This window comes from Cimex lectularius, unplaced genomic scaffold (assembly GCF_000648675.2).
Source record: "Cimex lectularius strain Harlan isolate CLEC.00 unplaced genomic scaffold, Clec_2.1 scaffold186, whole genome shotgun sequence".
NCBI classification, from domain to species: domain Eukaryota; kingdom Metazoa; phylum Arthropoda; class Insecta; order Hemiptera; family Cimicidae; genus Cimex; species Cimex lectularius.
Window position 1 is genome coordinate 1,103,043 of NW_019392979.1, and position 23,747 is coordinate 1,126,789.

At 33.8% G+C, this 23,747-nt stretch overlaps 1 protein-coding gene across 3 annotated transcripts; it reads right to left on the reverse strand.

Moving 5' to 3' along the window:
- Nucleotides 1–386: 386 nt before the first annotated feature.
- On the reverse strand, nt 387–11,188 carry LOC106665206. Of its 3 annotated transcripts, none has more exons than XM_014391466.2 (6): nt 10,446–11,188; nt 10,190–10,396; nt 10,030–10,132; nt 9,847–9,972; nt 777–902; nt 387–686 (listed from the first exon to the last, which is right to left on the reverse strand). In XM_014391466.2, exons 1-6 carry the CDS (start codon nt 11,012–11,014, stop codon nt 624–626), a joined length of 1,194 nt encoding a protein of 397 aa, XP_014246952.1. In that variant the 5' UTR covers nt 11,015–11,188; the 3' UTR covers nt 387–623. The 3 variants fall into 3 exon arrangements, with proteins under 3 accessions (XP_014246952.1, XP_014246951.1, XP_024085340.1); XM_014391465.2 differs by having other exon boundaries at nt 747–902; XM_024229572.1 differs by lacking the exons at nt 387–686; nt 777–902 and adding exons at nt 4,719–4,852; nt 4,914–5,069.
- Between the last annotated feature and the right edge of the window lie 12,559 nt (nt 11,189–23,747).

The following is a 23,747-nucleotide window of genomic DNA, read 5'->3' on the forward strand; positions in this document are numbered from 1 at the left end:
TATTAAAAATCCTTTGACTTTAATATGTGTTTTTAATGATATATTCAATGAATATGACTTTTAATTCATTTAAAACTATTTATCTATACTATGGTAAAATGTTCTTGCAATCCGTTTGGGTTTTGTACGATTAAGGGGAAAACACCCTTAGTTCTTCTAAAATTGTACAGTCACTTAGGATCTTCTGAAATAATTTACATCGTATTTGTGTGAATATCAAAAAAAATTTGTAAATCAATATTTTTCAATGTACTGATTTTACCTGTGATTGTAAAAGTAACCTTTTTCCACAAAACTGCATCTCTGTTAAGTAGGAATTTCGTTTGATTTGGGTTTGGCCTACCATTAAAATAAATACACGTTGATGGTAATGCTCTACTGTTTAACTTAAAATAATTTTCACAATACTTCATAAGCACATAACTTCTCAGAATTTCAACTTTTCTCGTGAAAATGCTCTTTCAGGAAGAATAGGCTACTTTTTTTAATTTACTGTTTAAATTGCGCTTGTGCGATTGTCGAAAACATATAATTTTTTGTTATCTAGCCAATATGTCAGTAGGAAATTGTAATAATCTTGTATTTTCTCCAGAAAACATTTTGTACTACGCGTACATGGATTTTCACTCCTCTCCCTTCGCGAATTGCTTCAACATCGTAAAATACGAATAGGACAACCTTACGACCTGGAAAAAAGATAAATTAGTCAATCCTTTGAAATATCTACGATATTTAGAAAATCTCACGTCTAGAAATCGGAAAAGGTTTATTCCCACCATGTCAAATGCTCTGAAACTCGTGTCCCGTTGAGACAGCAAAATCGTCAGGACAAGATCGCGTTTCCCACCCAGATTTAGATACCAATCGCTGGTTTCAAAGATCGCAGATGCCAGTTTCTGGTTCTAACAAAATAATATTTTTAAAAGGTTTGTTAATTATGTCTGATATATTAATATAAAGTAATTCCAAGGATATTGTAATGTCATGCTTTGATTCGAAGAGTGTCTCGAAGCCATCAAAAACAAATTCTCGGTCGGACCATACATTTAGAGATTCGCAAATACCTTTATGAAATTCAAGTACTTAAGAAACATGTGGTTCGGGTTTTTAGTCATGTCGGCATTTCTGGAAATGAAGAAACTGATCAACAGGCAAAGAACGCTGCAAACCATCTACAAAGGAGAGATCAATTTCCTTTCCGCCCAGATGATATGTTCATCTTATAGCCATTATCAAAACGAAAGTGAGTGGCAAGATGGAATATCTGTAGAGTTAGTCTGAAAGAAATTATGCCAGTTGTACATAAATGGTCAACTGAGGAATGTGAGAGGAAAGGACTTGTGATTTTCTCTAGATTGCGAATAGGTCACATCAGACTAATCCATAATAGGCTTCTAATAGGTAACAACCTCCTTGCTTGTCCTCGATGTATTCGAATTGGAGAACGTATCACGCCGACAGTAAAACATATTTTCGACTACCGTACTTTGCAACCCTTTAGGCAAAGGCTTTCGAGTGATTAAGGGAGTATTAGGTCTTCAATGTTAGTTTCGAAGAGGACGTTTCACCTTTCTTAAATATATTAGGCCTTTCCCTAAATTTTTACTTACTACCTTTGAATGTTTGTCTGCTGGTGTTTGAAGGAGAGTTTTGCATGCAAGATTTCTATCTTTTTCAGTAATTTTTGAGGTTGTCTAAATATTTTTTTTAAATTAGTGTATTTATAGTATATGAATGGAAGAATAAAATGATAACGATGATCCTGTACTCATGCTGAGATTGTTTCTCGTCTGACTCCATTATTATTATTATTGGCCATAAAAGCCTATGGGAAATATTTAAATTGTGGAACAAAAATTCTAATTAAAGAACAGGAATAAATTTTATAATTTAAAATGGGTATTTTGCATACATTTTGCCTTTCAAATTAAGTATTTGAAAAGGATAAATTATAGCTTTGAATGGCAATAGGATAGATTAGTTTATGAGTGAATGTTTGGAGCCAGAGCTTTATAGCACTCAGAAGGGATATAGCTAACCTAAGATGGAAGGTTTAAATGTTAGGGCGTGAAATGAGCAACCAAGCATAACAACTTACACTTGTGGCTTAATTACGAGACTTTATGACAAGTTCAGCTGGTCCATATTTTCATATCACTTAAATACCTTTTTACCCCAAGGAGGATTAAAATACTCTAATTATAAGTATAAACGATTGAAACAGATAATGTGTGACATTGAACTGTGATATTGAAATTTTTTTTAGCCTCACAATTATTTATCTTTAAAATTTTTTATATTTATTTACAACTATGTAGAACGGTATGATTACTTATTCTTGGCCTATGTCGTCTGAATATCTGTTTTGCCGTTAATCGGTCTGATTTCTCACTTTATAAAGTATTTACAACATTTTTTAACATGATTATTCTAAAATCGTGAGATGCGTTCTTAATTTTAATTTAAGTATTTCTACTCACCCAAAACTTTGCGTAAAAAACAACGTAAAAACATTTTGAGTGACTAAAAATACTTAGATTGAATATAAACAATTATTTTTTGCATTGAATAAATTCACTTTTTTCCACATTCTACATGTATTTATTAAATGTAAACAATGTTTGAAAATCCCAGGCCCTGAAGAAGATCTCAATAAAGATCGAAACGTTGGCACGATAAAGAAAATGTTTTTCTGAAACCTACATCACACCAGACCGCATCTCACGATTTCCGAATGATCATCGACTAATGGTCACTAATCACCCCACATTTTTTAATATATTGACTAGCTTCTTTCTAATGGCCTCGACCCTATAAGACGCTATTTTAAAAGCTGTGTCATCTGCAAATAGAGCCAGCTCAGATTTTGTCTTGAGCTTGCACAAATCGTCGATATAAATATCAAACAGATACGATGTCTGATTTAATACAAAGATGGCCCATTTACTTATAAATTATTCTAACAATAAGCTATGTTTAAAGTTCAATCATTAGTTGCTAAAGTTCAATCATGCTGATCATAAACTTGTTGAAATTACGTAGACATGGTTACTACAATACAGTTAATAAATGTCAAAAAAATAATACACATTCTTGGCATGTCTCTACTATTTAGTTTAAAATAATTTTCAGAATATTTCATGAAAGCACCTAATTTGTCAAAAGTTCAACTTTTTTCCGTGCAAATGTTGCTTTCTGCAAGAATGGGCTGCTATTTCAACCTGGTAGTTAAATCCTTCTTGAGTAATTATAAACAACAATTTTTTTTTGGTCAACATTCTCAGTTGAAAATTTAAATAATCCTTTATTGCTTTGCGAATACCAAAAAACTCCTATCAGAATATTTTCTCTATTAAAAATCCTTTGACTTTAATATGTGTTTTTAATGATATATTCAATGAATATGACTTTTAATTCATTTAAAACTATTTATCTATACTATGGTAAAATGTTCTTGCAATCCGTTTGGGTTTTGTACGATTAAGGGGAAAACACCCTTAGNAGAAAAAGTATTAATTAATTAGCAAAGAGGAAAAAGAACTACATTGGAACTTTGTAAGGATAGTCATTAAAATATATCCGTAATAAAATATTATTAAATCTTTATTAATTAATTACAATGCATGATGATAAAAATGATATGTATATTACAACTACATAAATAGTGTACAACTTAAACAAATGTAACGTAAGATAGTATTTTTGACTTTATAAAAATAAAACATAAACATATATAAATATATCAAATAAAAATAAAAAAGATATAAAGGAGTCATTTTCAAACAAATTAAAACATTACTTACATAAATAGTAATAGAGATAAATAAAGAAAAGGGATTAAATAAAATAAATGACAGCTATGTTCTTTGCACTTCAGAAAATTTAAACATCATTTGACAGGCAAAAATATACAATTAAAAACAATAAAAATTGGTCATGTAACGTAAAAAATTATGCAATTTAAATAAATAACAAATAACTGACAAAATGATCATTATTCGTTGTATACAAGTTACCAGCTTAAAGTGTAAGGATCTGTAAAGTATCCAGTCATCTTTGCCACATGTTCACACTTTACTGTAAAATACACAGTCGTAAGTTTGATTTAAATGCTGTTCACAGAAATATCTACGATAGACTTTTTTCTTCATTTAGAAAAACCCTTTGTCGTTATATCTTCTGAAAATATTTAATATGTGTTTTTAATGATATATTCAATGAATTTGACTTTTAATTCATTTAAAACTATTTATCTACATTTGGTAAAAGTTTTTTGCAATCCGTTTGGGTTTTGTACGATTAAGGGGAAAACACCATTAGTTTTTCTAAAATTGTACAGCCAAATAGGATCTTCTGAAATAATTTACATAGTATTTGTGTGAATATCCAAAAAACTTTGTAAGTCAATATTTTTCACTATACTGTTTTTACCGGTGATTGTAAAAATAACCTTTTTCTACAAAACTGTATCTCTGATATTTAGGGATTTCTCTTGATTTGGGTTTGGCCTAACATTAAAATAAATACACGCTGATGGTAATGCTCTACTGTTTAACTTAGAATAATTTTCACAATACTTCATAAGCACATAACTTCTCAGAATTTCAACTTTTCTCCGTGAAAATGCTCTTTCTGGAAGAATGCTAATGTTTTAATTTCTTCTTAAATTGCGCTTGTGCGATTTTCGAAAACATATAATTTTTTGTTATCTAGCCAATATCTCAATAGGAAATTGTAATAATCTTGTATTTTCTCCAGAAAGCATTTTGTACTATGCGTACTTCGATTTTCACTCCTCTCCCTTTGCGAATTGTTTCACCATCGTAAAATACGAATAGGACAACCGTACGACCTGGAAAAAAAGATAAATTAGTCAATCCTTTGAAATATCTACGATATTTAGAAAGTCTCACGTCTAGAAATCGGAAAAGGTTTATTCCCACCATGTCAAGTGCTCTGAAACTCGTGTCCCTTTGAGACAGCAAAATCGTCAGGACAAGATCGCGTTTCCCACCCAGATTTACATACCAATCGCTGTTTTCAAAGATCGCAGATGCCAGTTTCTGGTTCTAACAAAATATTTTTTTTAAAAAGGTTTGTTAATTAAGTCTGATATATTAATATAAAGTAATTCCAAGGAATTTGTAATGTCATGCTTTGATTCGAAGAGTGTCTCGAAGCCATCAAAAACAAATTCTCGGTCGGCCCATACATTTAGAGATTCGCAAATACCTTTATGAAATTCAAGTAGTTAAGAAACATGTGGTTCGGGTTTTTAGTCATGTCGGCATTTCTGGAAATGAAGAAACTGATCACCAGGCAAAGAACGTTGCAAACCATCCACAAAGGACATATCAATTTCCTCTCCGCCCAGAGGATATAGTTGTTCATGTTACCATTATCAATACGAAAGTGAGTGGCAAGATGGAATATCTGTGTAAATTATGCCAGATGTACATAAATGGTCAACTGAGGAATTTGAGAGAAAAGGACTTGTATTTCCTCTAGATTGCGAATAGGTCACACCAGACTAATCCATAATATGCTTTCAATAGGCAACAACCTCATAACTTGTCCTCAATGTATTCTTAGTGGAGAACGTATCATTGGAACTATAAAACTTATTTTGGTCGGGTGCCGCACTTTGCAACCCTTCAGGCAAAGGTTTTCGAGTGATTTAAGAGTTTCTGAGAAAAGAACAATTTTCATTCAAAAGTCGTTAAACCTTTTTAAATGCCTGTAATTGTATCCTCTATTTATTGACAGACAAAATTTTTAATCCATACAGAAGTTAAATGGCACAATTCAAAAAAAAAAACTTACCTGTTGGGGCAATTTTCCCAAACTTGAGATTTGAAGTATACATCCAATTTAGATTTAAAAATCCCTAAAAAAATCAAAATACCAAAGTAGTATTTATTTGCCCTCTAACCATACCCTTATTCCTTTCCAAAAAAGACAAAATTAACTGTGTAATGTTATTAGTTAAAAAAACAGATAAAGCAAAATTTTGTATATGTTTGCATTTTTGGTGTTCTTTTAAACCAGCCATTTATTTACTTTGCATATTTCAACTGAAAACCATTAACAAAATTGTACTTATTCTCCACTGAAACTGAAATAAAAAATAAGTGTGATCCAAGTAATAATTAAAAAGGCAAATTAAAATATATAAACATATACATTTCATCCTCACTTCAATTTAATTTATAAAAATTGTATAAAAAGGAGAAACATGATCGTAATTAGTCTTTATTTTTCTCAAAATATGGGAATTTCTATATGAAAATTAGAAAAAAACCTGCTTGAGCTGATATTTTGTTTATATGATTATTGTAAATAAGATTGAATGAAAGACATACGCTCTTCTTTAATAATAATTAATTATTAGGTACTAATTCTTTGAGAAGAATAGGAATAAAGCTGCATGCTTATAAATTATTGTACGTGCGAATGGATTAGAGAGATAAACAAAATTGCAAATAAATATGAAATGTGATAGATAAAATATTTGGTTACACTACCTCTATTTATTGTAAAATGTAAAAAATCTACATTTGTAAAATACAGGCTCTTTATAAATACCTCTTTTCTGTAGATTTACGTTTCTTTTAATTTCACTACAAAACTCATAATGCTTGGCTTTCTCTTGTTTTATGTAATAATGACATGTAGAAAAACATTTAAAGTTCCAGTTGTGTGTTTAGTCAAACAAAATATTGTATTAATTTTTAAACCCGCCTCAGTTTTGAAGCTTTTCGTTGTTCTTTTTTACGTAAATGGTCAACTGAGGGGTGTGAAAGAAAAGGACTTGTGATTTCATCTAGATTGCGAATAGGTCACATCAAACTAATCCATAATAGGCTTTTAACAGGCAACAACTTCCTAACTTGTCATCGATGTATTCGAAGTGGAGAACGTATCATTCTGACTGTAAAACATATTTTCGTTCAGTGTCGCACTTTGCAACCCTTTAGGCAAAGGTTTTCGAGTGATTTAAAGGAGTTTCTGCGAAAAGAACACTTTTCACCTTTCTTAAATATATTAGGCCTTTCCCAAAATTTTTACTTACTGCCTTTGAATGTTTGCCTGATAGTGTTTGAATGAGAGTTTTGCATGCAAGATTTCTATCTTTTTTCAGTAATTTTTGAGGTTGTCTAAATAAAATTTTTAAAAAACATTAGTGAATTTATAGTATATGAAAAAAGCCAAATAAAAAGATAACGATGATCATGTAACGATGAACTAGATTATCGACCTGCTGGATACAAGAAGTCTTTTCAGAGGATCTTCGGAAGTGGTCAAAACAGTGAATACTTCCTTACGGTTTTCGCCGAGCTTTCGACAGTTTTATACTGTCATCTTCAGGGCCTGTTTTATTATCATATAAACAAACAATTAAAACATCAAAAAACAANTATTAATTTTTAAACCCGCCTCAGTTTTGAAGCTTTTCGTTGTTCTTTTTTACGTAAATGGTCAACTGAGGGGTGTGAAAGAAAAGGACTTGTGATTTCCTCTAGATTGCGAATAGGTCACATCAGACTAATCCATAATAGGCTTTTATTAGGCAACAACCTCCTTGCTTGTCCTTGATGAATTCGAAATGGAGAACGTATCATTCTGACAGTAAAACACATTTTCGTCGACTGCCGCACTTTGCAACCCTGTAGGCAAAGGTTTTCGAGTGATTTAAAGGAGTTTCTGCGAAAAGAACACTTTTCACCTTTCTTAAATTTATTAGGCCTTTCCCTAAATTTTTACTTACTACCTTTGAATGTTTGCCTGCTAGTGTTTGAATGAGAGTTTTGCATGCAAGATTTCTATCTTTTTTCAGTAATTTTTGAGGTTGTCTAAATAAAATTTTTTAAAAACATTAGTGAATTTATAATATATGAAAAAAACCAAATAAAAAGATAACGATGATCCTTTACTCATGCTGAGACTGTTGCTCGTCTGACTCCATTATTATTATTATTGGCCATAGGCCAATGTTTAAATTATGGAACAAAAATTCGAAATTCTAATAAAAGAACAGGAATAAATTTTATAATTTAAAATGGGTTTTTTGCATACATTTGGCCTTCCAAAAAGGATAAATTTTAAAAGGATAAATAAATGCTTTGAATGGCAATAGGATAGATTAGTTTATGAGTGAATGTTTGTAGCCAGAGTTTTATAGCACTCAGAAGGGATATAGTTAACCTAAGATGGAAGGTTTAAATGTTAGGGCGTGAAATGATCATGGCCGTTAAAACGCCCTTGAAATTAATAATGGTGAGAGAATGAATGATGAATAAGATGAAAACTATAATTAATTAAAAATTCTTGTCTTGACACCAACACAAATAAAAAAATTAATGCATGAAATGTATATACAGCCGTTGATCACTATTGTCGTCACAGTCTGAGGAAATGTACAAAACAAACTATGTAAAACATAAAGTGGTACAGTACTATTAGAATTACTGGTGGGCTCCACACGTATAGATTAGATGCATACTGTTCGCAGCATTGCAAGCATAACAACTTACAATTGCGGCTTAATTACGAGATTTTATGATAAGATCAGTTGGTAAATATGTTCGTATCACTTAAATACTTTTTTATCACAAGGACGATTTAAAATACTCTAATTATAAATAAAAACGATTGAAACAGATAATGTGTGACATTGAACTGTGATATTGAAAATTCTTTTAGCCTCACAATTATTTATCTTTACAATTTTTATATTTATTCACAACTGTGTAGAACAGTATGATTACTTATAGAAGGACTACGACGTGGGAATATCTGTTTTGGCGTTAATCGGTCTGATTCGTCACTTTATAAAGTATTTACAAGTTTTGTAACATGATTATTCTGAAATCGTGAGATGCGGTCTGGTGTGATGTAGGTTTCAGAAAAACACTTCCTTTATCATGCCAACGTTTCGATCTTTATTGAGATCATCTTCAGGGCCTGGGATTTACAAACATTGGTTAAATTTAACAAATACATGTAGGATGCGGAAAAAAGTGAATTTATACAATGCAAAAAATATTTTTTATATTCAATCAAAGTATTTGTACTCACTCAAAGTGTTTTTACGTTGTTTTTTACGCAGAAAACAAACACTGAGATGTTTGTAAATCCCAGGCCCTGAAGATGATCTCAATAAAGATCGAAACGACCGTACGATAAAGAAAATGTTTTTCTGAAACCTACATCACACCAGACCGCATCTCACGATTTCCGAATAATCATCGACTAATGGTCACTAATCACCACACATTTTTTAATATATTGACTAGCTTCTTACTATTGGCCTCGACCCTATAAGACGCTCTTTTAAAAGCTGTGTCATCAGCAAAGAGAGCCAGTTCAGATTTTGTCTTGAGCTTGCACAAATCGTTGATATAAATATTAAACAGATATGATATCTGGTTTAACACAAAGATCGGTGGCCCATTTATTTATAAATTATACTAACAAGAGGCTATGTTTAAAGTTCAATCATTAGTCAATGTGCTGATCATAAACTTGTTGAAATTACGCAGCCATGGTTATTACAGTACAGTTAATAAATGTTTCATTGGAAGATCAACGCAATGATTGTTAAATTTAAAGTTATGTAAACTTAATTACTCTGATCTACAATATCGTTTTTTCTCCATGCGTCAACATTTCCTAACTTTATGTCTTTTCGTACTTTAATGGCATATTCATCATGAATGGAATTCAACTTACTTCAACAATTGCTTTTCTGTGATTGTTTAGTTATGGTAGCCCAATATTATCGTTTTTAATCCTAGATTTTTCTTTTAGATTGTAGTTTAAGACAAACAAAATGAAAATAGTTACCGACTCGTTTGTAATGTGACTGAGCCAACAGTACATAAATAGTTCGGCGAGCGCCAAACACAAAAAAGATGCAAACTGAACAAAATTCGCTAGCACATCTATGAGACTGGCATCTTTTGTCGTAGGCTGAAATAAAAATTATTAGTAATATGTTTACTCCCAAGATGAGGAAAAAATACTCACTGTTGACGTTAAGCTGGAACCGATACATCCGATCAAGAAGACACTGTCGAGCAATTGCACCATTAACAAAGGACTAAGAAATTCTTTTAAATTCTTGCTGATCCTAAAACATACGAACCTTTTGAGTTAGAATCCATTTTTGAATAAAAACTGATCGTACCGGAGAAGTGTGACGTGATCTTTGATTAGTTTTTTCAGAGCCAGAGGTTCTTTATCGTCATTTGACGTCAGATCGTGTCTTCTTTTGACAGAATCGCACAGCACCATGAACTGAGTTTGTAGCATGTAGACAATGACGAAAAATGATAAATTTGCGGACTGCAATAGCGCTGTTGCTACGAAACAGTTGACGGACTCGAACACATATCTGTTCGCTTTAAATAAATATCACATATCATATTTAAAAGGATTCATACCTAATTTCGCGAAAAGGACTGTTGACTTTGAAAGAGAAAGTCGTCGGTAAGTGGGAGGTGATACTATCATATGTCATTTCTTCTTGGTTAACCAATACTACAAAAGGGCTGAGTAAAGCTGGCACCAAGAACCAAACCAAATAAATGAAAACCATGAAATACATGCAGTTTTTGTCGATTTTCTTGCAAAAATCGATTGCTTTTGTCAAGACTTCTCTCGCGTAGTCGCTTCTGTGTTGGTTGCAATTCATTCTTTCGAAATCGATGAACAACGACTTGAAGAGGCCTATGTTGGATATGATCCTGATAAATTTTATCAAGAAGCAGGTCATGTTCAAGGAAATGCCCCAGTGCATGGCCTTTTCTTCGAACGGGTCGGCCGGGTCGTAGGAGGTAACTTGGAGGATGGCGAATGTCTGCACGATCCCGATAATGAAAAGAGTCAAGACATACTTTTGTAGTTTGGTTATCACCGTGTCCTCCTTATCGTTCAAGAATATGTCGAGCTTCAGGTTTCGGAGAATGTAGTAATGGATATCTCCGATTTGGGATAAAGCCAATTTCGTCATTCTACCTCCAACCTGGACTGCCTGCGAATAATTGACCCAGGGGGAGTCTTTCCAACCATCGCCGTCTGAAAATAATTGAGCCGGCCTTTTTCAAGAACGGCAAAGCCTGTAATTAAAACAAACTTTAATCTTTCTAGCGTAATTGTTCGTCTTCAACAAAAAGTCGAATGCTGAAAAGTTTCCTAGCTTTATTGAAAATTCATTATCTTACCGCTTACAGCACACTTTCAACTGTATTATTAAAGTTTCGGAAAACATTTCTTTGCAGAAAAAGTATTAATTAATTAGCAAAGAGGAAAAAGAACAATATTGGAACTTTATAAGGACTATCACTAAAATATATCAGTAATAAAGTATTATTATTAAATATTTATTAATTAATTGCAATGCATGATGATAACATTGTATGTATGTACATAAATAGTATACAACTTAACCAAATGTAACAAGACAGTATTTTTGACTTTATAAAAATAAAATATAAAAATATACAAACAAATATAAAATAAAAAGTAGAAAGGATATAAAGGAGTCATTTTCAAACAAATTCCTATTTGACGGCAGTGACGCTGACTTTCTTATCTCGACCATACCTTTCATAAATTAATTAAAAACAATAAACAAAATTGGTTATGTAACGTTAAAAATTATGCAATTTAAATAAATAACAAATAACTGACAAAATGATCATTATTCGTTTTATCATTATACAAGTTACCATCTGAAAGTGTAAGCCTGTGTAAAGTATTCAGTCATCTTTGTCCAACTTTTACCGTTTAAAAAAGCAAAATTTGTTTCACCATACACAATTTCGAGGCCGAACCATTTCTTTCTCACACTGGAAAGCTTTCGACGTATAGTTAACAAATGATAGGTGTCCTCTTTTTCATTAGACCACCGCAATGTGTCATTATAGGGCTTAATGTTTAAATTAATCTCCCACACAATTTCGTATCAACTGATTTTCACTCAAAACTATGTAAATTAAACTATTTAAATAAACTTTACATGTTAACTTATAATCCAATTCTCTATAAAAACTCTTTAATTTTACTGTAACATATATTTTTGTATTACATAGGTAAAAGCTCTATTTTTTCATGAAAGATCGAGTGATAGTATTAAAACTCATGTTAACCAATTTAGCTATTCGCTTAATATTCTTATAACATGATACATCTTTTTATAGTTCCCAAGGCATTTTAGGCAGTCATTTATCTGACATATTTAACACTTTTACCATATAAGCAAGTTGAAGCTTCAGAGTGTAACAACGAATAAATCCTTATTGTGTCTCGAGATTTAAGAAGGCTGAGGTTGCCCAACAAGGAAGATTAAACAACTTTTTTTTAATTCTTAAAAATACTCTAATTTTATGAATTGAATTTCTCCCCACACCTTCGTCCCATAGTTAATGTCTGGTATGTTGTTCTAAACAGTGTTATTTTATAGGAAAAATATATTTTTGATTAATAAAAAAGGTGTGGCACAAATGATTATCTTTTTCCACTTTTTCTTTAAGATGGTTTACAAATGAATGTTTAGAAGTCAAGATACACCTAGGTACTATCAGAACTATCAACATCTAGACTGGTAGAGGAAACCGTTGAACTCATTAATAGGACTATCACCAGGTATGAGAATAGGGTAACCCTCATATGGATACCTGCTCATAAGGGGCACTATGGCAATGAGGAGGCGGACAGCCTGGCCAAGGAAGGATCAAATACTGAGTTCGTCGGACCACAACCGGTATTACCCCACTCTTTAAGCACAGCAAAAGAGAGTATAGGTAGCTGGGGCATGAAACAATTCCTTAAGGAATGGAATATGTCCCCCGGATGCAGGCAATCGAAGGAGTTTCTGAAGGAAATCAAACCTAAAGAAACGAAATGGCTACTCTCTAACTCTAGGAGGGGAATAAGGAGGCTGATAGGTATCCTAACGGGCCATTGCCCCTTGAGAAGACACCTCTTCATAATGGGTACTCTACCAGACCCCTTCTGCCGCTTCTGCGAAACAAAAGAAGAAACGGCTCGACACTACCTCGCAGAATGCGATAGGTATGCTAGGGAAAGATTTAATACTTTCGAAGGAGAGGACATAACCAAAACACTCCCCAGGATAAAATGGTCCACAATCCTGGGGTTTGTGAATAGGTCCAAAAGGTTTATGCAGGACTCGTGAGCCGACCAGGTCCCGGATCTTTTAGGGATGGGGTACGGGCCTACTCAGGCTTTTAACCCCTCGGGTCCTGGTCGCCCGCCCTGTGTAATTTATAGGTATTCGCAGGTTTTCCTTACCTCTAATCTTTCTTTCAAAATACAACTTTTCGTTACTTGCAAGTTTACCGTAATTTTTCATAGCAATAATCTTTGATTTCTCTAAATTTATTTTGAGGCCGCACAATATTAACAATATTTGGCTATTGCATTTATGAACAATTACATACCGTGGGGAGAAGAAGCAAGGATGATATCATCCGCATAATATTTTCAGTTTTGTTGAGCCAACAGTTCCATATCTCGCCGCTTATAGTACACTTTCCATTATATTTTTAAAGTTTCGTGCAAAATTTGTGCTGACAATGACAGTGACAACGCTGGATTTAATTGTTGCAGGTCAACTGGCTGCAGATGATGACAGAAAAGCCTCCTCTGCAACGTATCGCACTTGTGCTCAATGGGATTGATGTCTGGAGATAATGGATGAAAGGGCAGAAATTCCTAAGTTTTCTATACATTGATGAACAACTCTATCTCTGTGAGGTCTGGCATTGTCATTCAGAAATCGCAATTCCTGCCAATTAGATCCCTGGTTTGAGGTATCCTTGATAATTTCTTGGAGTCCAGTTCATCCTCCAGTGTAAATCCCAGCCCAGACCATTACACCTCCTCCACCAAACTACACTGAAGGGTGCAAGAACTGAGGCATTGTACGCATCCCATGTTCTCGGAGACTGTTCGGCCCCTGTTATCACTATACATGCTTTCGTATATTCGGTCGTCCTAAAAATGACAATGAGATCTTTAACGTCCGAACCTAGCCTATTCGGCCTTATCGGACGTTCTGATTCTCAAGAAGAGAGCTGACGCACCTACACAGACGACAGAATGGTGTTACTGCCGCAGCATTGGTGTAGAAGCAGCTCAGCTCCGAAGGCCCAAGACAACCTAGCTCCCCGCTTGCCCATTCCGAGTGGTCGGGTCTGCATTTAGCATCAGACCAAATGCCGCGCGCAAAGGGCTACCTTAGCCGAAATACATCAGCCCGGTCTCCCGCACACTCCCTAGATAGAGAAGGCCACTCTATCTCCCAGAGTATTGGGGCTTCTCTAGCGTCGAAACTACCGGATCCGCTCCGGCCGCGGTTTTGTTTAAAGTGGAATTGCTAACCACCTCCTAGATGAGTACCGCTACGGTAAAAGCCTCCAATCGAGCTCAGCCTACACCTACGTGCAAGCATACTCGAGTAGGAGCAACCGATTCACTACCCGTTCCCATCCGCCACTACTCGTGCATTCGAGGGACTTTTCAGCATAATCATAGCGTCCTCAACGCTTATACGCAGCCGTATCCCGTGAGGCCGGGTGTATAACGGTGGTCATACGCAAGTTTCGAGCGAAGCTCACAGGTAGAAGACAGCTTCTTCTTTCCACGTACCACTACTATTATCCCTATACAGACAGAAACAACTCATCAGTAAACAAAACAACATTCCAATTCTAGGCGCTCACCTCACCATGTTCAGTTGCTGGTGGCGGGTTATTGTGGCAGGTCGTCTCAAAGGGGCGTATGATTTAAGGCCAACGATTGCGCATCGTTTGTGTAGATAAAGGTCTTGCCAAAATATCTTGGACTTCATTTAGGATCTAGCAGGCACTATGGAAAAGGTTCTGTATTGCAGCAATGACAATATTTCCGTCCTCCCTTAGCTCGTAATGCTCTGCGACCCATTACCAAGCCTCCTGTTAGCACTTCCAGTCTCTCGGAATCGAGCTAAAGCCTGGGACACCACCTCCTGAGATATGCCAACTGCCTCTGCATCTCTCCGCTTGCCGGTGAACTCGATGACTCAGTCTCACAATAATAATGCGAACTTCAGGTTCAAGATGATGTCTTTCCATGGCTAAAGAGAATACAACTGAATTAAAATGGAGAAAAGACGAGAAAAGGTGTTTGTTTTCGAATTGAGTAATCTTCATGTTTCCTATTCTTAAGAAAGTCCGTTTTTAAAAATAGGGATTGTACATTTGTTTGTTTTTGGTTTGTATTTTCTAGTTTGTTTTATCCAATTAACTAAAATATATCGATTACGTTAATTAAAATTAATAGAAATTTCAAATATCCTTATTCATTTTTGAGCTGTTTATAAAACCATATATAAAGAATGTGTTATTTCGTAATTTTTAATCGTTTTTGAAGGGGGAAAAACAACATATCACTTATAATACCGAGAAATAAAACACCACGGCAAACAATCCTAGATCTAATAACGCAATATCAATTATTTCATCGTCTCTCGAGACTGTTAAAAAAGGTAACAACAAAAACGAAGAACAGAAGGTCGATTTAATTTACCATTAATACGTCACTATCTAAACCTTAAAAAAAGGATGTGTTCAGGGTCAAAAGCCTTATCATAAAGGACGTATTTATAAAAATATCATCAAGATTGATATCTTAAATAATTCATTTTTATAGACGGTGAATGGCATAAAGTAAACTTTAAAATAGTTTATTCAGAAATCGTGAGATGCGGTCTGGTGTGATGTAGGTTTCAGAAAAACATTTTCTTTATCGTGCCAATCATCTTTATTGAGATCATCTTCAGGGCCTGGGATTTACAAACATTGTTGACATTTAACAAATACATGTAGGATGTGGAAAAGTGAATTTATACAATGCAAAAAATTGAAAATTGTTGGCGTGGGTGCAAGTTATTAAATGTATCTAAAGTACTTTGAATTTGATTGGGAACTGCTGTCAATATATCATCTACGTATTTAGTGAGGAAGGGTAATGTGAAAGGAAGTTGTGGTATGACTGTATTTAATAGACGTGTCATGATTATGTCTGCAAGTATAGGGCCTAGGTTGCTATCCATGGCCATACCAAATACCCACTATTTTGAACACAAACACAATTTCGACTTCAGAAATTCAAAAATATTACATACAGAACAAAACAAACATAAACGTAATTTCTTAGAAATGGTTTATATCAACAGAGATAAACACAGAATCAATTACAGAACAGATACATGTAAACTCAGTCACAGCTACGTCAATATCATTAACCAAATACAATATAGATAACATACATATATCATTACATTACATTCCACACATCAAACATTTTTCGCATAGTCTAATTTTTCAACAATTTAGCTTTCCTTTTCATATTTATTCCTTTCTATATAATTACAATTAATTAAGGTTTTTAGTTGAGATGAAAAAACGTTAATGGCACGAGCGGGATTCGAACCCACGATCTTCGGCTAGATACGCCGCTGCTCTACCACTTGAGCTATCGTGACCTTGATCCACTCGGACACTNGTGACAGACCTTGTCAAAAGCTTGTGAGACATCAAGGATAATAGCAGAACAAATTTGTTTGTCTTCGAGAGATTTTTCTATTACATCTGTTACTCGGTGAATTTGGTCTATTGTTGAAAAAACTCAAATATAACAGAGAAAAAGGGAGAAAAAGAGAAAAGTTGAAATAGAAGAAGGGAGGGAGAGAAAGAGAGAGAGAGAGAGAGAGAGAGAGAGAGAGAGAGAGAGATTATCAAAAAGTAACTAAATTAATTTTATTTTGAAAAATACAGTAAAGTGGTGCCAAAATTTAAATATGTTTGATAAAATATGGTCAAGGTTGACATTGTATACATGGTAAGCATGAGAATAGAACTTTCCGTCACAAAGGGAAAATTGCGATAAAAGATATTGATAAAATTTGTCAGAATAATTATTCACGATTCAGGAAAAATAGGTAAGTAAATTAAAAATATGCTTTAAAGAAATTTCCTTTCCGGAAATGCAAATCGTGCGCATTGTGAATTTCAGCGTGCGAGAACATACCATGGAAACACGTGCGACAAATGATCCGGGGCACACTTTAGTGGGCGTTTATTGTGATCCAAAAATAAGGATTCCCTAAGGCCTCATCGACACCAACGCAGAAATTTCGTTTTCCTTCTTCCGATTCCATTTTTCATTTAAGAATCAAAATCGTGAAACTTGCATATAGAGAGGTGATAAAACGGTTTATTACATTTGGTTATCGCCGAGTGCAATGTACGACTCGTAAAGTATTATTCAACATACAAAAATATTAAACTTAACGAAAAATAGTATAACACCAAAAAATACCATAATTTTTTGCCTAATAAGTAATTACTATACCATAAAAACAAATTTACCCCTTATACGCAATGTATATTTTTAACACCACACATTTACACACACGTATATCTTTAAATTCGATTAGATTAAAGAATAATTTATATTTTTATTTAAGCTCATTCAATTTTGTTTATCCTCTAATAGTTATCTATAATAACTATTATTTATAAATATATTGAATAATCGATTCAAAAGGAACGGGCGTTATGATAAAACTAAAATATTCAACCCATAGTGCTATTCATTAAATATTAAAACTCCAACACGCTATGAGTTAATTTTTTTATATGAATTAAGTTTGACGTTGGATTTACGTTGTCTAGAAAAATCAGTTTTGTCAATTATAACAATAGAGTGGAATTTTTAAGATTTTTTATCATTATATATAATGATATTTTTAAAGACAACCAGGTATAAATAGTGATCGTTAATTAATTAAGGTTTGTAGTTGAGATAAAAAAGTCAGTGTCACGAGCGGGATCCGAACCCACGATCTTCGGCTAGATACGTCGCTGCTCTACCGCTTGAGCTATCGTGACCTCGATCCACTCGGACACTAACATCCCATCTCAACCCCACCTTTTGAATTTTCTCTCCTTTTTGCCATTTTTCAAATGTCATGTAATCTATTTGATTCTCGGCGACAAATGAAATGGCCACGGAGAGCTTTAGTGAAGGTATACTTCATTTTAAATTCACTAGGTTTTGTGGTCCGCTTGACCAATTAATATCTTTCAATTAATTAAGGTTTTTAGTTGAGAGGGTTGAGATGGGAAGTTAGTGTCCGAGTGGATCGAGGTCACGATAGCTCAAGTGGTAGATCAGCGGCGTATCTAGCCGAAGATCGTGGGTTCGAATCCCGCTCGTGACACTGACTCTTTTATCTCAACTAAAAACCTTAATTAATTGAAAGATATTAATTGGTCAAGCCTACCACGAAAACTAGTGAAATTGATCGTTAACTTAAAACGTAAACAGCATTAACTTTATAGAGGGTTGTAATCATTTTGTACTCCTTAGATTAAAGTTAAAAAAAATCAGTTCATTCCATCCTTTTCATAGACAATTTGTCGAGTGAGTTAATTGTTTTTTTTAATACTTTTCATTGACGAAACAATAAATTTACATTTTTTTGTAAAAAGCATGGTATTAAGTCGGAAGATCTCGTCCAGGCAGATGCTTTGGCCAACGTCGGACATAGCGTTCGTTATATAGCCCAACTCCTGAGTATGCTGTGCTCTACAATCCACTATGGCCTACAGCGGTTAAGGGCGCTTGGAAGTCTCGATCCAAGAGAAGATAGTGGACGTCTCGAGATGATAGTTTTACTAATTTTACCGTTTTACGGAACCGTTTTTTAAAGGCAATTTCAAACTGTCCGTAACATAAGGGTGAACTCTAAAACAGTCATAAGAATGTTTCTTGAGATAGCCTATTCTTATGACATCCCCATCAGTTCTCTACTACTGGAGATACATCGAGTAGAAAGGAGACGAAAATCAACATCTCGCTTGGACCTTTGAACCATGGGGGCTGTCCTCTTCACAGTTGAATGCCGGTTTCGTTTATGGCAATCAGATGACTGGAGAAGACGTGAAGAACGCTTTGCTTCATGTGCCACTCGTGAATTACAGCCTTTTCAAAGATAGTCAGTTATGATCAACGTCCATTCCCGTACAGAACTGGTGCAGAATGGATCTCTGACTGCACTACGTACACCGAAGAGTTCTTCCTATTAGCTCTATTTATAGGGGACAGCATCGTGTTAATGTAAGATAATGTTCGATCGCATGTAGCTCGAGTTGTCGCTCATTACTTGGAGTTAGGAGAAATTACGACAATGAATTGGCCAGGTTACATTTTAATCCATTATAAATGATTTTTCAATGTTTTGGTGAACTTTCAAACCATCATGATTAAATATTTTTTTTAAATTCATGAATTTCTGATCTTTAATTTGGCTTACATTAGAATAAATACAGTTTGAAACAAAATACGAGTGTCCGGCTGCCGTTAGTTCCTCGTACACCATTCTTCTTTACATTATTTATTTTTAGGTGATTTACTAAAAAATCAGACTAAAACATTTTTTTCTCTTTTCCACACGTTTATGCAAACAGTAAAACATACCTGAGGAAATATTTACTAATTATTGTCATGGTAAACTTTGAAATGGTATGTCCACACTTTACTGTAAAATACACCGTCGTAAGTTCGTTTTAAATGCCGTTCACAGAATATCCACGATAGACTTTTTTTCTTCATTTAGAAAAATCCTTTATCTTCTGAAAATATTTAATATCTGTTTTTAATGATATTTGCAATGAATATGACTTTTAATTCATTTAAAACTATTTATCTACATTTGGTAAAATTTTCTTGCAATCCGTTTGGGTTTTGTACGATTTAGGGGAAAACACCATTAGTTCTTCTAAAATTGTACAGCTAAATAGGATCTTCTGAAATAATTTACATCGTATTTGTGTGAATATCCAAAAAAATTTGTAAGTCAATATTTTTCACTGTACCGTTTTTACCTGTGATTGTAAAAATAACCTTTTTCAACAAAACTGCATCTTTGATAAATAGGGATTTCTCTTGATTTGAGTTTGGCCTAACATTAAAATAAATACACGTTCATGGTAATGAATCCTTTAGTACACTTATAAAAAATAATACGCTTTTTTAAGATCAAAACCAGGTAATAAAATGTGAATTACATTTTAATCCATTATTAAATGATTTATCGGTGTTTTGGTGACTTTCAAACCTTCATAATTAAATAATTTTTATAAAAAATCATGAATTTCTGATCTCGTTTAATTTGGCTTACATTAGAATAAATACAGTTTGAAACAAAATACGAGTGTCCGGTTATTTTGTCTTTGAGCGTATATTTAAAAAACAAACAAACATTAATTATCATAAGAGATATTGGCTTTTCGCTACCAATTTGCACATGTGACACTTAAAAAAAGAGATTATTATCAATCAAAACTCATGTTTATTAAAGAGGGTAAGGCAGTGGTTAGTTGATAAAGTTAAGTGTTATTCTAAAATAAAGTTAAATAGACACAAAATTGAATGGAAAGCAATATTGAATTAAATCATTCTGCATTTAAAAAATACATATGTGTATTATGTATAGACCCCTCGCTTTAGTTGTCGGGTTTAAGGGTGGTGGAAACGCCCATAGCCACCCTCCCCGCCAGAAAATATTGATTTTTACATTACCAACTTTATTTACAGTTTAGTAAGACGCGATTTTAGCCCAGTTTCGGCCGAATTTGTGGTTAACAGCAGAAATAAATTCCAACTATTCCAACGAAATAAGAAAGTGATTTTCATTGACCGTTTAAACGGTAGCTGGCAATTATATTAAAAAATTATATTCAAAATATGACCTTAATTTTTAAAGAGAATGGAAGTTTGTATTTTTGTATTGTTGTAATACGAACAACTTTTGCACTTTGAGTTTTGATTAAAGGGCTTTTGGTTCTGTGCTTTACAACCAACTATCGATAAATTATAAAATGTTTTAAAAGTAAAATTAACAGAAACCAACACTGCTGCTACAAAATATCGCTCCTTCAAATTTTTCACGTTTCCTCTAGTAAAATTCACAAAAATGGAACGTGTTCCTACTGCCTGTTCCTGATTATAACCCCGATATCGTGCCATATGCCTTTAGTAGTTTCCTTAAAAGTAGTGCCCAACGAAATATTCCAGGTACACTCAATTCAGGTTCATCCTTCCAATTGTGAATAAAAAAAAGTAGAATATGCAGACAACAAGGCTACCAGCTTTTTCAAACAATAGCCTTCTTACAAAATTACAGACTCTTCAGACAGAAACTAACAAGCTATTCACAGAATAATGCTCCTGCTGGCGTCATGTACTTGCTGTCTTTTCTGATTAGTAAACTTTTTAAATGTATGAATTCAAGCAGGTTTTACCTCTCAAAAATAAAGATTTACAAAATTCAAAAATTGGCTGGAAAATTCAGGGATTATGTGGGGAAAGACACAATTCTTTTTAATGCTGGTTGTCTTTCAACTCTCTCATTAAAGGTTCGTGAATGAAGGTGCATATTTTCTATGTGAATAAATAAATAACCATTTTTTAAATTATTTTTACAAAACGTCATCTCGCTAAATTGATTTTTTAAAGAAGAAAGCTATGTAGTGTTTATGTAGTTAATCTCAAGGAATGCATAAAATTAATAATGATCATTCATGAGAAAAAAATTGTCATGGTTCGCGTTTAATTTTGATAAAATTTGTAAAATTGAAAATTTTCTTGCTGCTTATTCCTACTTATAACCAAAGAGAGAACCCTGTTTATATATACATAATGATAAATAGGATAAAATGTGAATGGGTGGGAGTTAGAGAACAATGGATTGAGCGAGAGAAAGTGTGTGTGAGTGTGTGTGTGTGTGAGAGAGAGAGAGAGAGAGAGAGAGAGAGAGAGAGAGAGAGTGAGAGAGGAGAGAGAAAGAGAGTGTGTAAAAGCGAGTAGAGACAGACAGATAAACCGATTAAAAACTAAAGAGGATATAAAATAGAGCACGAAAGTGCATACCATGAAGAGAGGTCGAAACAGAGAGAGAGAGAGAGAGAGAGAGAGAGAGAGAGAGAGATGAGAAAAATTGTAAAATTTATTATTCTTCGAGCCACTCCTCGCCTTTTCACCTTTTCCGGTTAGTAGGCTCCGGAAACAACATCGATAAAACCAAGGAGATTAATAGAGACTGGAAAGCAATTTAAAAGAGATCGGCAGAGAAAGAAAGATATATAAGCGGAATGTTAATTTGGATAAAATGTGAAAGGGAGGGAGGTAGAGAGCAAGGGAATGAGCGAAAGAGGGTGTAAGAGAAAGTGAGAGAGTGAGGGAGAGAGAGAGAAAGTGGGAACGCGTGTAAAAGAACGAATAGAGACGGACAAAATAATCGATGAAAAGCTTTAGAGGGTGTGGACTAAAGGGCGAGAGTTCATAGAAGGAAGAGAGATCAAAAAACGGAGAGTAGAGAAAAAACTGTTAAAATGGAAAGTATTCCTACTGCCTCTCCTTTCTTATAATCTCGATATGGCACCATCTGATCGCTTTTTCCGGTTAGTAAGCTCTGGCAACAAGATCGTTAAAAAAAGGAGGTTTTAGCTCCGATGATCATGCTGATCGTCATAGTAAATTAGAAAGGATTAAACAAATCATGACCAAAACAAAATATTCTACTATAACAGTCTTTCAGCTCGCTCTAAGAAGATTTTAGAAAAAAGGCTCATCTTAAAATAAAAGCTCAATAAAGGCAAATCACAAATTCACTAATTTCGTGGTCCGCTTGACCAATTAATATATTACAATTAATTAAATCTCCGTGGCAATTTCATTTGTCGTCGAGAATCCAATCCGATTACACGACATTTGAAAAATGGCAAAAAGGAAGGAAACTTCAAAAGGTGGGGTTGAGATGGGAAGTTAGTGTCCGAGTGGATCGAGGTCACGATAGCTCAAGTGGTAGAGCAGCGGCGTATCTAGCCGAAGATCGTGGGTTCGAATCCCGCTCGTGCCATTGACTTTTTTATCTCAACTAAAAACCTTAATTAATTGCAAATCACAAACTTGGACAAAAGGATCTTCAGTGAAGTCACAACAGAAAAGACAATTCTGCCGAGCTTTCGACGATTATATCGTCATTATCTGGGCCTATTTATTTTAGGAAAATATCGCAGTTGGAACATGTTATATCATTTAAATTAATTTTGTTTTTTTAAATGATATAACATGTTCTAACTGCGATATTTTCCTAAAATAAATAGGACCTGATAATGACGATATAATCGTCGAAAGCTCGGCAAACACTTAAAGAATTGTCGTTTCTGTTGTGACCTCACTGAAGATCTTTTTGTTCATGTTGTTCAACAACATCATATCATTTTTTAATTGCAAATCACAAATATGCATATAAAACTACTAACAGTTTGAAAAAAAAATTATTTACAAAAAGCCATCTTATAATAATTACACTCTTAGGAAAGGAAGCTTACACGATATTCACAGATGAGAAATGCCTTGGTAAACTTAATTTGTAAAAACTTCATTCCTGATACGAGTAAACAACATTTCGAACATATTTATATTATTATATCTATAAAGAAACTGTTCCAACGTTAATTTAATTTTGAATATTTTAGAAAACAATGTGCACACACAATACTCTCACACTCGTACACACATCCAAAATAGAGAAAATCTCCAAGTTCGAGATGGATGTGAAACTGGCTGTGGAGAGCTGACTCAATGCTTTGGTGAGTCAAGTTCATATC

Bases quoted from the DNA above. Each gene is read 5' to 3' on its own strand.
- LOC106665206 (XM_014391465.2), bottom strand. From the start codon at position 11,014: ATGACGAAATTGGCTTTATCCCAAATCGGAGATATCCATTACTACATT. The intron at 903-9,846 runs GTAACTATTTTC...TTATTTTGTTAG, and splicing joins GTCACATTACAAACGAGTCG to AACCAGAAACTGGCATCTGC. The intron at 687-746 runs GTGAGATTTTCT...TCTTTTTTCCAG, and splicing joins ACCTTTTCCGATTTCTAGAC to GTCGTAAGGTTGTCCTATTC.